The following is a 14873-nucleotide window of genomic DNA, read 5'->3' as shown; positions in this document are numbered from 1 at the left end:
CAGATGTCGGCAAAGAGCATTTCCATGCCAACCATGATCGGTATACGATTGGAGTTCCTGCGTATCCTGTGCAGTCATGAGCACTACCTCAACCTCAGCCTTTACTTCAGTAGTCCCGCCTCCGCACCCGCCTCCCCATGCCCATCCATCTCCTCACAGGTCAGTCTGCATGTCAGTCAAAATCCTATCGGCCAGTCCGCTGCACTCACCTGGCTTTGGGATTTGAGGTTGTAGTGGAGTATTATTAAGTCGAGGTGTTGAGGAAAGTATTGTTGCGTGAAGTGCTCTTTCTCTCCTTGTCATTTCATTTCCCACCTCTTGCTCTCTCTCCTCTCTCTCTCTCTTCCCCTGTCTCTCTCTTCCCCTGTCTCTCTCTCTCTCTCTCTCGCTCTTCCCCCATCTCTCTCTGCAGAGCTCCAGTTCATGTAGTTTCCAGGAGCAGAGGATCCTGGGCCTGTTTGATCTGTCCCAGGAGTTTAAACAGCAGCACTACCTTACTGGTCTACTGCTCACCGAGCTCAACGCTGCACTGGACATGGAGTCAGAGGGGTCAGTAGACACACACAGGGGTAAGGTCCAGAGGAAGGCCATCAACGCCACCTACAGTCTGCTGTGTGCCCATGACCTGGACCAGCGCTGTGCCCAGCCTGAGGTCAGGGCCAAGGTGGCCACTCTCTACCTCCCCCTGGTGGGCATCATCATTGACTCCATCAACTACCTGGACTTTACAGGTACTGGCCTTGGCCGCATTCCATATCCACCCCTAGACCCTACCCATTGGCACTTATTGTACACTGGCTAAGGAGTTGGTTGATTGGTTTGGAACTGGGTTTATGTGAACTGTGTTTGGTGCAGAGCCGTGGCTGGTAACAATCGCCGCTCTCAACAAATATGCAACTCCCCACCGGAGACGACCCTTTCAACTTTCTCCCCTCTCTACCTCTGTGTAACCCTTTAGTAACTTCTAATGTCTAAATAAAGGATGAAACTACATTTTAAAAACTATTTGACCCTTGTGTGTCTCTGTAGTGTCCGAGGCTCGCGGAGGGAAGAACAAGACAGGTGGCTCAGACGAGGACCCCGACAACGTCACGCCCATCAATCAGTCTATTGCCATGGCGATCGCCGGCAACCCCTTCAACACCATGGCGAGGAATGCCCTGCCTTCCATGGCGTCTGTGGTAAGACTGTAGGAATGTTGCTATGGATTCGTATCAGTGGGACTTTCTCCTTTCACCTCCGAGCACATACTGTATGTTTGAGTTCCTCCACCAGACCTGGCGAATGCTTGTTTTTCAAACTGCGTCAAAGTGATGTATTAACATTTCAATTAGAGTAGTCAATTCCTTGCCCACGAACTTGATATATAATTGCTCTGTGTTTTTGTGACTAGCAGTGTCCGTCTGTGTGTTGGCGTATGAATGCGCAGAGGAGGCTGCATTGTAACAGGTGTGCTGCTGTGAGGGAGACTGATGAGCTGTCAGATGCATACCTGCACGCCATCCATTCTGAGACGCCAGCTCTCTCTCTCTTTCTCGTTCGCGCACGCAGACACGCACACACACGGGAGATGCTTTATGGGTAGGCATTATAATCATAAGTGAACCTGGGCTGTCCTGAGCAACACAAGACATCCATCAAACGTAGCCACGGCAACACGGGAGCCACTGAACACCTTCACTCTTGTCCCTTCTCTCCTAACTTGCCTGTGCTAGATGAATGTATGCCCTATATACGCGATACACAACGCTATCGATGACTGGTCTACATGGAGTCTCCATCAAACTCAACCCCTTGGCGAGATGGAGCACCTGTTTACTCCAAAAGGAGAATCCATAAGCCACACTACATCTCCGATCACATCGCAGTGAATCTGTCCACTTTAAAGTGTACATCTCTAAACTCCTTCCTCTACCAGTCTGCTGAAGGCCTTTGCAGACTGTACCTCGGATTCAGTCTTTTACGGTTACATCTTCACACTGCGCGATGTTGCCAAATGTGAAATCTTGATATCAACCTGGCCAGATTCGTACGATTTTGCCTCCGTTCTGTCGTCACATTCTGCGATTGGCTTGCTAGGCGACGTCAGGCCGACCATAGGCTACGTCGACTGCAGCGGTGTATTGGACCTGCGCATGTGCCCAGCGCCGATGGTTCAAGGCTCACTCTATGCTTAATGCGCGAGTGAAGTGAGTTCTAAAAAAAAAAAACATGTATGGAAAAGTATGCATCTTAGAAATTAGAATTTCACGTGCAAACTTTATATGAGCGTTTTACTTTGATTGCCCGTTTTGTGCACTAACAATATCCCATCGGGTAGCCTGATTTCAGATGTGTCGTGTACAAAGATGATTAGGGAAATAGTTTTCTTGCGCAGCATGTAGGCTAAACGTTTACATCGAACTATTAGGCCTATATTAATCCGACTTCACAATAATCGTCTGTGCCGGCCGTGTTCCTATTGGTTAGTCACCGGGATTGGCTCGTAGCACCAGCCACACTACGCGATTAAGGCAACAAAATTCGGACACTGCTTGAACTTTGTCAGAGCCTACGATCGCACGTGGCTGCACTTAATCGGCAGACCTTGACCCTGTCAGCCTAAACGAGCCATGACGTCCGACAATCGTTGACGACCTAAGAATTTGCCCACGTTGTGGAAACGTTGTCTGGAATGGCAAAATTGTTGCATAAGATGGCTGAAATCGTTCAGTCTTCAAAAGTCTTAAGGCCGTGGCCAACCTGTGTGTTCATGCGTTTCCTATAGTAGTATAACTCTGTCTCTCTCCTCTCTACCAGTCTGGCAAGGCGGTGGCCACCTTGTCAGCAGAGACCAGTCGTAACCTGCTGCTGTGTTTCCTGTGGGTGATGAAGAACGCTGAGAGGAGTCTGATCCAGCGCTGGACTGTCGACATGCCCTCAGCACAGCTCAACAGACTGCTAGAACTACTCACCATCTGCGTTTCCTGCTTTGAGTACAGGGTAAGAATGTCTGCGCCCTGCATGGAGTACATACCTAATTCATTTGTGTAAATATGATGTAAATGTATGTTTTTCTCACTTTGTGTGTGTGTTGTGCAGGGGAAGCAGAGCAGTGATAAGGTGAGCACCCAGGCCTTACAGAAGTCCCAGCAGGCCAAGATGCAGCTGGAGGACTCCCTACTGAGGGGCATCGGAGCACGGGGGGAAATGATGCGCCGGGTTGGAGGTCAGTCCCACCCACTACTCTCTCTGATTGGTCAGAAGTCGCTACATGCATAGTACACGTCTTCTAAGTACATCTCCCGAAGAGCAGCTGAAAAGGGGAGCATGGTACTCCTAGGCTGCTTTTTGATTTAAATGAGAGCCTGCCTGCCCTCTTATCCCTGACCCTTTGACCCGGACAGGAAGTGACCGCGCAGGTCAGAGAGAGAACCTACGCTGGAGGAAAGACCTGACGCAGTGGAGGCAGACCAACGACAGACAAGACAAGTGAGTTAGACACACACACACACACTCACTCACTCACTCTCTCTCACACACACACACACACACACACACACACACACACACACACACACACACACACACACACACACGGGTACTGACGCAATTCTTCCGAACATGTATTACTCATCTCTCCTGGTAACTATGGAGCAGAAGACCAATTGTCAGGCAGTGTCCTGTGAAGACAAGGTCAAGGAAGAGAACCCATAGAGGCAGAAAGAGGTCTCATCCTTGTGCCTTTTGACCCTCAGAACGAAAGCAGAGCTGGACCAGGAGGCTCTAGTCAGTGGGAATCTGGCTACTGAGTCCAACCTCATTGTCCTGGACCTACTGGAGACCATAGTACAGGTCACAACATCTCTCTCCTTATTGTTTCTCTCTACCTGTTCTTCTTTCTTCCGTCCTCTTCGGTCTTTCCTGTTCTCTCTCTCTCTCGCCCTCTCGTTGTGTTGATTGACGACTGCAGACCGACTGTTCTACGAACGGCCTTTAATCCTTAATAACGGCTGATTTATTTGTAGATCAGTCTGTCGCCATATACCCACAATGCTTTACGAATTTGATACTCTCTCGAACACGGCCTGCGTCACAGTGTCCTCTCTAGTTCCATTGGCGGACCGTATTCTTTCTCTCACTTGCGGTTGGTTGTCATGACAGTCTGTCTCCCGTGCAGGCTGTTCCGTTGGCCGACTGTAAGGACAGTGTAGTGGGCGGAGCACTGAGGGTGTTGCTACACTGTCTCACCTGCAACCAGAGTACAACCTTCCTGTCTCACTGCTTCAGCACGCTTCGAGCTCTCATCGTCAAGGTAGGGTGTGTGTGTGTACGCACACTATGTAATTGTGTGTTTGTGTGCTGCGCGCGTGTATGTACACTGACAGTGTTGTGTGTAGTTTGGTGACCTGTTGTTCGAAGAGGAAGCCGAGCAGTGTGCCGACCTGTGCCAGAAGGTTCTCCAGTACTGTAGCAGCCACGAGGACGGAAACAGAAGCCAGGCCTGCGCTACCCTATACCTCATCATGAGATGCAGCTTCAACTCGGCCAACGTGAGTACACGCACGCGCGCACACTGATTCCGTCTCATCCGTTTTCCTCTACCACCCTGCTTTTTAATGTCTTTTTCCCGTGTCTATTTTGAGCTCAGTGGAGACATTTGCTGAGTGATGTGTTTCTGGGTAGTGAGAAGTGAACAGGGAGATATGTCACTGTCTAACCCCTGTGGCCCTGCCTTTCTGTAAGTAATGTGCGAGTTAGAAAAAGGGAGAGGTGGAGGTGAGAAGGAGATGGCGCGTGGGAGGGAGAGGGAAGGAAAGAAGGTCATCTGAGCTTCTCCCCTCTTGGCACAGTCTCTAATTCAGAGTGAATGACCTTTACCCCTTCTGTTTCTTCTGTTTTAACCTCACTGGGGTATGTGGGACGGTAGCATCTCACCTCGTCAACAGCCAGTGAAACTGCAGGGCGCCAAATTCAAAACAACAGAAATCCCATAATTAAAATTCCTCAGACATGCATGTATTTTACATTTTAAAGATACACTTGTTGTAAATCCAGCCAGAGTGTCCGGTTTCAAATGGGTTTTGCGACGAGAGGCAAACCAAACGATTATGTTAGGTGAGTGCCTATTCACAGAAAAACACAGCCATTTTTCCAGCCAAAGAGAAGAGTCACAAAATGCAGAAATATAGATACAATTAATCACTAACCTTTGATGATCTTCATCAGATGACACTCAGAGGACTTCATGTTACACAATACATGTATGTTTTGTTCGGTAAAGTTCATATTTATATCCAAAGATCTCAGTTTACATTGGCACGTTATGTTCAGTAGTTCCAAAACATTCGTTGATTTTGCAGAGAGCCACATCAATTTACAGAAATAGTCATCATAAATGTTGATGAAAATACAAGTGTTACACATAGAATTTTAGATCCACCTCTCCTTAATGCATCCGCTGTCAGATTTCAAAACAACTTTACGGAAAAAGCAAACCATGCAATAATCTGAGTACGGCACTCAGACGACAAATCAACCCAAAGAGATATCCGCCATGTTGGAGTCAACGTAAGTCAGAAATGGCATTATAAATATTCACTTACCTTTGATGATCTTCATCAGCATGCACTCCCAGGAATCCCAGTTCCACAATAAATGTTTGTTTTGTTCGATAATGTCCATCATTAATGTCCAAATTCCTCCTTGTTGTTTGCGCGTTCAGTACACAATCTAAACTCACGACGCGCGTGCAAGTCCAGCGGAAAGTACGGACGAAAAGTCCAAAAAGTTCCGTTACAGTCCGTAGAAACATGTCAAACGATGTATAGAATCAATCTTTAGGATGTTTTTAACATAAATCTTCAATAATGTTCCAACCGGAGAATTCCTTTGTCTTCAGAAATGCGATGGAACACCGCTAACTCTCACATGAATACGCATGGTCAGCTCGTGGCACTCTGGGAGAGACCTTACTCAATCTCCTCTCATTCGCCCCCACTTCACAGTAGAAGCATCAAACAAGGTTCTATAGACTGTTGACATCTAGTGGAAGCTTTAGGAAGTGCAACATGACCCCATTTCCACTGTATCTTGGATAAGCAAAGAGTTGAAAACCTACAAACCTCAGATTTCCCACTTCCTGGTTGGATTTTTTCTCAGGTTTTTGCCTGCCATATGAGTTCTGTTATACTCACAGACACAATTCAAACAGTTTTAGAAACTTCAGAGTGTTTTCTATCAAAATCTAATAATAATACTAATAATATACATATCCTAGGATCTGGGCCTGAGTAGCTGGCAGTTTACTCTGGGCACGCTTTTCATCCGGACGTGAAAATACTGCCCCCTACCCCAAAGAAGTTAAACAACCTCCATAGCCGTGATGTGAAGGATCTCCTTCACCCACTCTTTGTTTGTTTTCATCCCCCTTACCTTCTCTCCATATCCCATTTAGCATCTAAATAAAACCATGGAACAGGGGTCATATTCATTAGTGCACGCCGTTGCAAAACGTAGCCAAGAGTGTTGCCACAAGTTTCTTATTGGACAAGTTCAGGTTGTCCCCTCCCGGTGTCAGTCCATTTTTTTCAGTTTGGTTCCTAGTGAAAAAGACCAAGGTTTTTCCAGGGAGGACATGGATACGAAGAGAACGAGTGAAAGAGAGGAGGGAGGATGGTGAATGCGAGTTTTTGATGGATTGCCAGGGCACAGTTGAAGTGAGGCCATCTTTCGGGATGATGGTGGAGAGATGGAGAGAGGGTAGGGGAGATGGAGACCGAGTGAGGGGATGACAAATAGTGGAAAGAGAAAGGAGAAGGAGTGAGGTCATCGCTCAGAGCCCCCCACACAAGGACAACACGCACACACACATATACACACACACATTGTATCAATGCCAGTGATGGCCGTTTAGGCCCTGGCTCCACGTTGGGTTTAACAGAATGGGGCCGTAGAGATGATCCATAGGTGATTATGTCGCAGCTAATGGGAGATCGTTTCCCGCTTTGCTGCTGATGGTGGAGATAGATGGGGTTACACACACACACACACACACACACACACACACACACACACACACAACCATGTCAGGGTTAAGCCTTCCATTACCTGGACGAGACTGTGACACCCTTAACAACAACTGGACTGACCTAGAAAGAAGAAGGATAGAGAGAGGGGGACATGACCTGGACAGAGAGAGGGGGACATGACCTGGACAGAGAGAGGGGGACATGACCTGGACAGAGAGAGGGGGACATGACCTGGACAGAGAGAGGGGGACATGACCTGGACAGAGAGAGGGGGACATGACCTGGACAGAGAGAGGGGGACATGACCTGGACAGAGAGAGGGGGACATGACCTGGACAGAGAGAGGGGGACATGACCTGGACAGAGAGAGGGGGACATGACCTGGACAGAGAGAGGGGGACACATGACCTGGACAGAGAGAGGGGGACACATGACCTGGACAGAGAGAGGGGGACATATGACCTGGACAGAGAGAGGGGGACATATGACCTGGACAGAGAGAGGGGGACATATGACCTGGACAGAGAGAGGGGGACATATGACCTGGACAGAGAGAGGGGGACATATGACCTGGACAGAGAGAGGGGGACATATGACCTGGACAGAGAGAGGGGGACATATGACCTGGACAGAGAGAGGGGGACATATGACCTGGACAGAGAGAGGGGGACATATGACCTGGACAGAGAGAGGGGGACATATGACCTGGACAGAGAGAGGGGGACATATGACCTGGACAGAGAGAGGGGGACATATGGCCTGGACAGAGAGAGGGGGACATATGGCCTGGACAGAGAGAGGGGGACATATGGCCTGGACAGAGACACACACAGGTGTGAAAGTAGTAGACCAACAGAGAGACACTTAAAGGGGAATATTTACAACCCCAAAGTCTACTTTATTAGCCAATACACAACTGAGCAATGTCATATCATTCTTTAATATGTTCTTTTTATAGCTTGCTTTTATGTACACAGCCAGCCATGCTAGTAAAACTGTAACGTTAGCCTGTGTTACAGTCCTGAACATCTCTAAAACTAAAAGTGTTGCATTTTGTACGAAGAATTCCAGAAAGTTCTAGACCTCAGCTGAATCTGATAATGAGTAATGTGGCTGTTGAGCAAGTTGAGGAGACTAAATGACCTTGTTACCTTGGATTGTAAACTGTCATGGTCAAAACAAATGGATCAGTGGTTGTAAAGATGGGGGGAGGGGGGGTCTGTCTGTAATAAAGAGCTGCTCTGCTCTTTAGACGCCACACTCCACACAGCAGGTCTTGCAGCTTCTAGTTTTATCATATCGTGAGTGTTGCCCAGTCATAAGGTCAGGTGCTGCAAAGAAGGACTAGGAAAACTGCAGCTCGCCCAGAACAGAGCGGAACGTCTTGCTCTTCACTGTAATCAGAGGGATAATATCGCAACAGCTAATGGGGATCCTAATAAAATACCTACATACCCTCCACTCCTAAGCCCTGATACTGAGGATGGGCCTCCTCCCTGTCAAATCCACCCCTCAGAAATGACTGTCACAGAGGGCCACATAACAGGTCCCCCGTCTAGCACTAGCCTGAAGACGAGGCGTGATCTGCCGTTCAAAGAGCACCCTATTCCCTATATAGTGCACTCATTTTGACCAGGGCCCAAAGTAGTGCACTATGTAGGGAATAGGTTGCTCTTTGGGATGCAGGCTAGGTCAACCCTAGATGTTCATGTCAGTCCCTCTCCCTCGCTGTGCAGAACTTCTCCCGGGTGAAGATGCAGGTGACCATGTCTCTAGCCTCTCTGGTGGGGAAGTCCGAGGACTTCCATGAGGAGTACCTCCGCAGGTCCCTACGCACCATCCTGGCCTATGCCGAGGAGGACATCGAGATGCAGAACACACCTCTCCCCTCGCAGGTAACACACACGTTCGCACACAGACGGCGGTAATTCACAAACATGTTGATATCGACCCCAGCCCTAGTTTGTGTGTGTGTAGGTTGATGAGCTGCTGAGGAACCTGAACAGTATCCTGTCAGACACGGTGAAGATGAGAGAGTTCCAAGAAGACCCAGAGATGCTCATGGACCTCATGTATAGGTACACACAGACGCACACACAGACTCCTGCTTTATGTCTCTGTGGTTTGGTTGTTTCTCCTCTGTTTGTTCCTCACTATGGAAACCATGTGGTAGCAGTTTGTTACAGTGCTCTGGGTTTGTGTATGTACAGTAAATACATGCAGGGTGTGTGTGTGGGTGTGAATGCATACTCTCTCAGTGCACGGGTCATCTGCTTACATTCGGCATCTGTAAAAGGCCGTTAAAGCTTCAATTCACGTCCGGCTACCTAAAACTGACCGCCAGCCCTCCTCAGGGGTTAAGAATTCAGCGCCACTCGCCCACTTCCTCCCTCCCTCCGTCTCCAGGATAGCAAAGGGTTACCAGACGTCGCCTGACCTGAGGTTGACCTGGCTGCAGAACATGGCGGAGAAACACAAGAACAGGAAGTGTTTTACGGAGTCGGCCATGTGTCTGGTCCACGCTGCAGCCCTGGTGGCTGAGTACCTCAGCATGCTGGAGGACCACAAATACCTACCTGTGGGCAGTGTCACCTTTCAGGTGCTGTACACGCACGAACACACAATACTGATTCTGGAATGTTGGTATGTTGACTGTGGCCAGAAGGGGAAACTGTACCCTGAAAACATAATACATGGATTGTTTGGCTGCTATCTTGGTTAATCACTTAGTGACAAATGTTTTAGTTAAAAAAAACGCTTTATCAGTAATATTTGATTGGCTGGTTCCCTTTTGGAACACGCTGGATGAGCGATTGGTTGGTTGGTTGATTGATTGATTGACTGGTTGTGCAGAACATCTCTCCCAACGTTCTGGAGGAGTCGGCAGTGTCCGATGACGTCCTGTCCCCAGACGAAGACGGAGTCTGTTCAGGGAGATCCTTCACCACCGGTGGGATGGTGGTCTTACTGGAGCAGGCGGCAGAACTCTTCAGCCAGGTACGTCACACACACACACACACACACACACACACTGAGGGGAGGACACGCGCATGCTAAATGATGGTACTGCTGCACTTCCATAAACGCACAACAATCGTACACTACGTGGCCAGAAGTATGTGGACACCCCTTTTTTTTTTAAATGGACTCGACCCCATCGAACTCCTTTGCGATGAATTGGAACGCCGACTGCCAGCCAGGCCTGATCGCCCAGCATCAGTGCCCAACCTCACTAACGCTCGTGTGGCTGAATGGAAGCAAGTCCCCGCAGCAATGTTCCAACATCTAGTGGAAAGCCTTCCCAGAAGATTGGAAGCTGTTGTAGCAGCAAAGGGGGGGGGGCCAACTCCATGTTAATGCCCGTGATTTTGGAATGACGTACGACGATCAGGTGTCCGCAAACTTTCGGGCCATGTAGTGTATGTTGTGAGTGTCGTTGCTGTGGTTTTCAGGGTGGTCTTTATGAGGCAGTGAATGAGGTGTACAAGATCGTTATGCCTGTCCTGGAGGCTCACAGAGATTTCCGGGAGCTGGGCTCCGCTCACCACAAACTCCAGAGAGCCTTCGACAACATCATTCAGAAGGTACAGACGGCCGCATGGACTCCCGTTTATGAAGGGCTTACGTCCACAGTACACGTGAAGTGTTTACAATTATGGTGAAATGCTTACAATGAAAATAGCCTTCTTTTTTAAAATTTATTTTTTATTTTTTATACACAATACTGAGTCTATTTCATGTGTTTGTCTTGACGTCCCAGGGCCATAAGAGGATGTTTGGGACATATTTCCGAGTGGGGTTTTATGGGGCCAAGTTTGGAGACCTGGACGAACGAGAGTTTGTTTACAAGGAACCAGGGATCACCCACCTGCCAGAGATATCCCACAGACTGGAGGTGAGAGAGCGAGAGAGTGTGTGAGGATGTGTGTGTGTGTGCGCGCGCGCCATTGTGTGCATGCTTTTACTGTAAGGATAGAAGTACTGAATCTATTCATACGAGTACCGTAATGCACTGCCGTTGTAGAACTTCTACAGTCAGTGTTTTGGAGATGCCCTGGAGATGATCAAAGACTCCAAAGACATAGACCGGAGCAAACTGGACGCCAACAAGGTACAGTACACGACACTACCAAGTCAACAAGTCCCGTTTGACTACCTTCTCCGACTTGCATATGTCAAATGATTGCGAAGAACCTGCCCAAACAACAAGATGCATCTCTTCACTTACACCCTCTATTTCTCTCCCTCTACCCCCCCCCCCCCCCCCCCCCCCCCCCCCAGGCCTACATCCAGATCACCTACGTGGAGCCCTTCTTTGACGATTATGAGATGAAAAACCGCCTGACCAACTTTGAGAAGAACTTCAACCTGCGTCGCTTCATGTACACCACGCCCTTCACCAAGGCCGGGCGGCCGCGCGGCGAGCTCAGCGAGCAGTACAAGCGGAAGACCATCCTCACCACCATGCACGCCTTTCCCTACGTCAAGACGCGCATCGACGTCATCCAGAAAGAAGAGGTGTGCTGGTTGGAACTAAGCGTGCGCGGCTTCTCAGTGCCTGGGTTCCTCTTCGCCTGTTGATCGCTACTGGCTTTTAGGCAAAAAGACTAATGTTTTATCTAACCCGCACCCTCCCCCTTTCATCCTCCTCCCTCTCCCCCTCCTCCCATCTCCAGTTTGACCTGACTCCCATTGAGGTGGCCATCGAGGACATGCAGAAGAAGACCAGGGAGCTAGCAGTAACCACACACAGGGAGCAGCCCGATGCTAAGATGCTCCAGATGCTTCTACAGGGCTCTGTGGGAGCCACCGTCAACCAGGTACCTCCAGCCCACCTGTCTTGGCCCTTAAAGGAGTCTTTTTCCTGCCTCTCGTCTTTTCTCCCCCCGCACTTGCAGTTTAACATAGAGCTATTGCCGACTTATTGCTGTTACTCAGTTATTGAACGTTACTCCTCGACTCCACACAACAAATAAAGGCAAAAAACAAGTGTGAAAAGCCGACTGAAGTGTTTTGCATAGTGTCTATAGGTGGCAATCGTTTGTGTTCTCCTGAATCCTCATGAATCGAGAGGAAACGTTCAGTCTTGTAAGTTAACGTGATGATAAACAGCAGGTAGGAGACATGACACATCAAAGAGTCCGGTTCAACCCTAACATCGTTTGTACAGTGCCTCTGCTGATTCGTTTTAAAACCTTAATTCACAACCTCTCCTTTCATGTCTGTGCTAAACACGGAAGCCCTTTGATCCGATGGCTTACAGCTCCCGTCAAACGTTGGCTAAACGCTAGAGTAATGATGTAGTTACAACATCGGGCCCCAGCTTTCTCTTGGATCGTCTAATCTAACAGCAACCCCTGCTTTCACCTGCTGACTGTATACACAACCTTAATGTTCACGCCGTCCATAAACAAACACAGCCCTGGGCCTAATCAGTAGAGGCACGGTTCCACTCTATGTCCGTCGGTCCGTCTATCCGTCACTCCGTCCAGGCCCTAGCCTAGCACCTCTGCTTAGAATGCTCGTTTGCTATGCCTGGCGTGACCCGGTGTCACGCGAATGTGCAGTGGTTTCATGATGAATAGAAGTTAGAATAACAAGATCTCGGAGAGGGAAAGAATGTGAGCCAAAATGGCTGCTTGTAGGCAGGGTTCGGGGTGACGTTAGCCACACAGCAGGCCAATCACCGTCTCTCGTCTGATCTCTTGGCTGAACATCGTGGCCTTTGGACACATTGGCTGTGTCTCATATGGCACCCCGTTCCTTATGGCCTATGAATATATGAAGCTCTGGTCAAAAGTAGTGTCATTTGGGACACGGACATTATTAAGCCTTCTGTTAGGAAGTAGTTTCCTCTACTGAAAGCAAGGCATTCATCATCCACACTCTCACACACTTTCTTCCTCCCACTCCTCCCTCTCTCCTTCTTCCTCTTTTATACCAACTTCTTCCTCTGTTTTCCTTCTGTCCTTTGCTCTCTCCCTCTCCCGCTCTCTCTCTCCTCCCTCCCTCGCTCTCCCCTCCCTCCCGTCTGTCTGTCTGTGTAGGGACCATTGGAGGTGGCCCAGGTCTTTCTGAATGAGATCCCAGCGGACCCCAAGCTCTTCCGTCACCACAACAAGCTGCGCCTGTGTTTCAAAGAGTTCATAATGAGGTGAGAGCCAAACCAAACACCACAGAGAAAGCCATGGCTCGCCAGCCAGCCAATGAGAGCTAAGAAACCCTGACTTGCTTTGGCTCCGGTCCGATTCTCTAATCTTTTCCCCAAAGTGTGCACTCGTTATCAGTTCTGGCACGAATACAGTATTTGGTGGAATATACATTTCTGGCGTTAATGGTTTTAGTGGTGTCTTGGAAGCACAGACTCTCTAAAATAGTACTGTCGCATGGTGGAAATAGAAAAGGACACTAAAATAGTACTGTCGTATGGTGGAAATAGAAAAGGACACTAAAATAGTACTGTCGTACGGTGGAAATAGAAAAGGACACTAAAATAGTACTGTCGTACGGTGGAAATAGAAAAGGACACTAAAATAGTACTGTCGTACGGTGGAAATAGAAAAGGACACTCTAAAATAGTACTGTCGTACGGTGGAAATAGAAAAGGACACTAAAATAGTACTGTCGTACGGTGGAAATAGAAAAGGACACTCTAAAATAGTACTGTCGAACGGTGGAAATAGAAAAGGACACTCTAAAATAGTACTGTCGTACGGTGGAAATAGAAAAGGACACTAAAATAGTACTGTCGTACGGTGGAAATAGAAAAGGACACTCTAAAATAGTACTGTCGTACGGTGGAAATAGAAAAGGACACTCTAAAATAGTACTGTCGTACGGTGGAAATAGAAAAGGACACTAAAATAGTACTGTCGTACGGTGGAAATAGAAAAGGACACTAAAATAGTACTGTCGTACGGTGGAAATAGAAAAGGACACTAAAATAGTACTGTCGTATGGTGGAAATAGAAAAGGACACTAAAATAGTACTGTCGCACGGTGGAAATAGAAAAGGACACTAAAATAGTACTGTCGTATGGTGGAAATAGAAAAGGACACTAAAATAGTACTGTCGTATGGTGGAAATAGAAAAGGACACTCTAAAATAGTACTGTCGTACGGTGGAAATAGAAAAGGACACTAAAATAGTACTGTCGTATGGTGGAAATAGAAAAGGACACTCTCTAAAAATAGTACTGTCCCACGGTGGAAATTGAAAAGGACAGTAAAATAGTACTGCCGTATGGTGGAAATAGAAAAGGACACTAAAATAGTGCTCTCGCATGGTGGAAATAGAAAAGGACACTCTAAAATAGTATTGTCGCATGGTGGAAATAGAAAAGGACACTAAAATAATACTGTCGCATGGTGGAAATTGAAAAGGACACTAAAATAGTGCTGTCGCATGGTGGAAATTGAAAAGGACACTAAAATAGTACTGTCGCATGGTGGAAATTGAAAAGGACACTCTAAAATAGTACTGTCGTATGGTGGAAATAGAAAAGGACACTCTAAAATAGTACTGTCTCATGGTGGAAATAGAAAAGGACACTCTAAAATAGTACTGTCGCATGGTGGAAATAGAAAAGGAAACTCTAAAATAGTACTGTCACATGGTGGAAATAGAAAAGGACACTCTAAAATAGTACTGTCGCACGGTGGAAATAGAAAAGGACACTAAAATAGTACTCTCACGGTGGAAATAGAAAAGGACACTCTAAAATAGTACTGTCGCACGGTGGAAATAGAAAAGGACACTAAAATAGTACTCTCACGGTGGAAATAGAAAAGCAAGCGAATGACAGTAAAACCAGCTACTGTATGCACACACAATATCTCAGTCTTGGTAATGTGTTATTACTC

At 47.7% G+C, this 14873-nt stretch overlaps 1 protein-coding gene across 2 annotated transcripts in view; it reads left to right on the top strand.

Annotated features, from left to right (window-relative positions):
- Positions 1–14873, top strand: part of dock8 (dedicator of cytokinesis 8) — an 80614-nt gene that overhangs the window by 56473 nt on the left and 9268 nt on the right. For both annotated transcript variants that reach the window (XM_055920197.1, XM_055920196.1), the window contains exons 27-45: positions 4–159; positions 413–731; positions 1030–1181; positions 2800–2982; positions 3082–3208; positions 3387–3471; positions 3738–3834; positions 4160–4294; positions 4380–4532; positions 8747–8905; positions 8988–9088; positions 9417–9609; positions 9864–10007; positions 10463–10594; positions 10771–10905; positions 11035–11121; positions 11292–11528; positions 11687–11830; positions 13058–13164. In XM_055920197.1, coding sequence (XP_055776172.1) covers positions 4–159; positions 413–731; positions 1030–1181; positions 2800–2982; positions 3082–3208; positions 3387–3471; positions 3738–3834; positions 4160–4294; positions 4380–4532; positions 8747–8905; positions 8988–9088; positions 9417–9609; positions 9864–10007; positions 10463–10594; positions 10771–10905; positions 11035–11121; positions 11292–11528; positions 11687–11830; positions 13058–13164 — 2846 coding nt within the window. The remainder of the gene's footprint in view (positions 1–3; positions 160–412; positions 732–1029; positions 1182–2799; positions 2983–3081; positions 3209–3386; positions 3472–3737; positions 3835–4159; positions 4295–4379; positions 4533–8746; positions 8906–8987; positions 9089–9416; positions 9610–9863; positions 10008–10462; positions 10595–10770; positions 10906–11034; positions 11122–11291; positions 11529–11686; positions 11831–13057; positions 13165–14873) is intronic.

Source organism: Salvelinus fontinalis, chromosome 4 (assembly GCF_029448725.1).
Source record: "Salvelinus fontinalis isolate EN_2023a chromosome 4, ASM2944872v1, whole genome shotgun sequence".
Taxonomy (NCBI): domain Eukaryota; kingdom Metazoa; phylum Chordata; class Actinopteri; order Salmoniformes; family Salmonidae; genus Salvelinus; species Salvelinus fontinalis.
The sequence above is the reverse complement of the archived record's forward strand: the minus strand, read 5'-3'. Positions and strand labels throughout refer to the sequence as shown.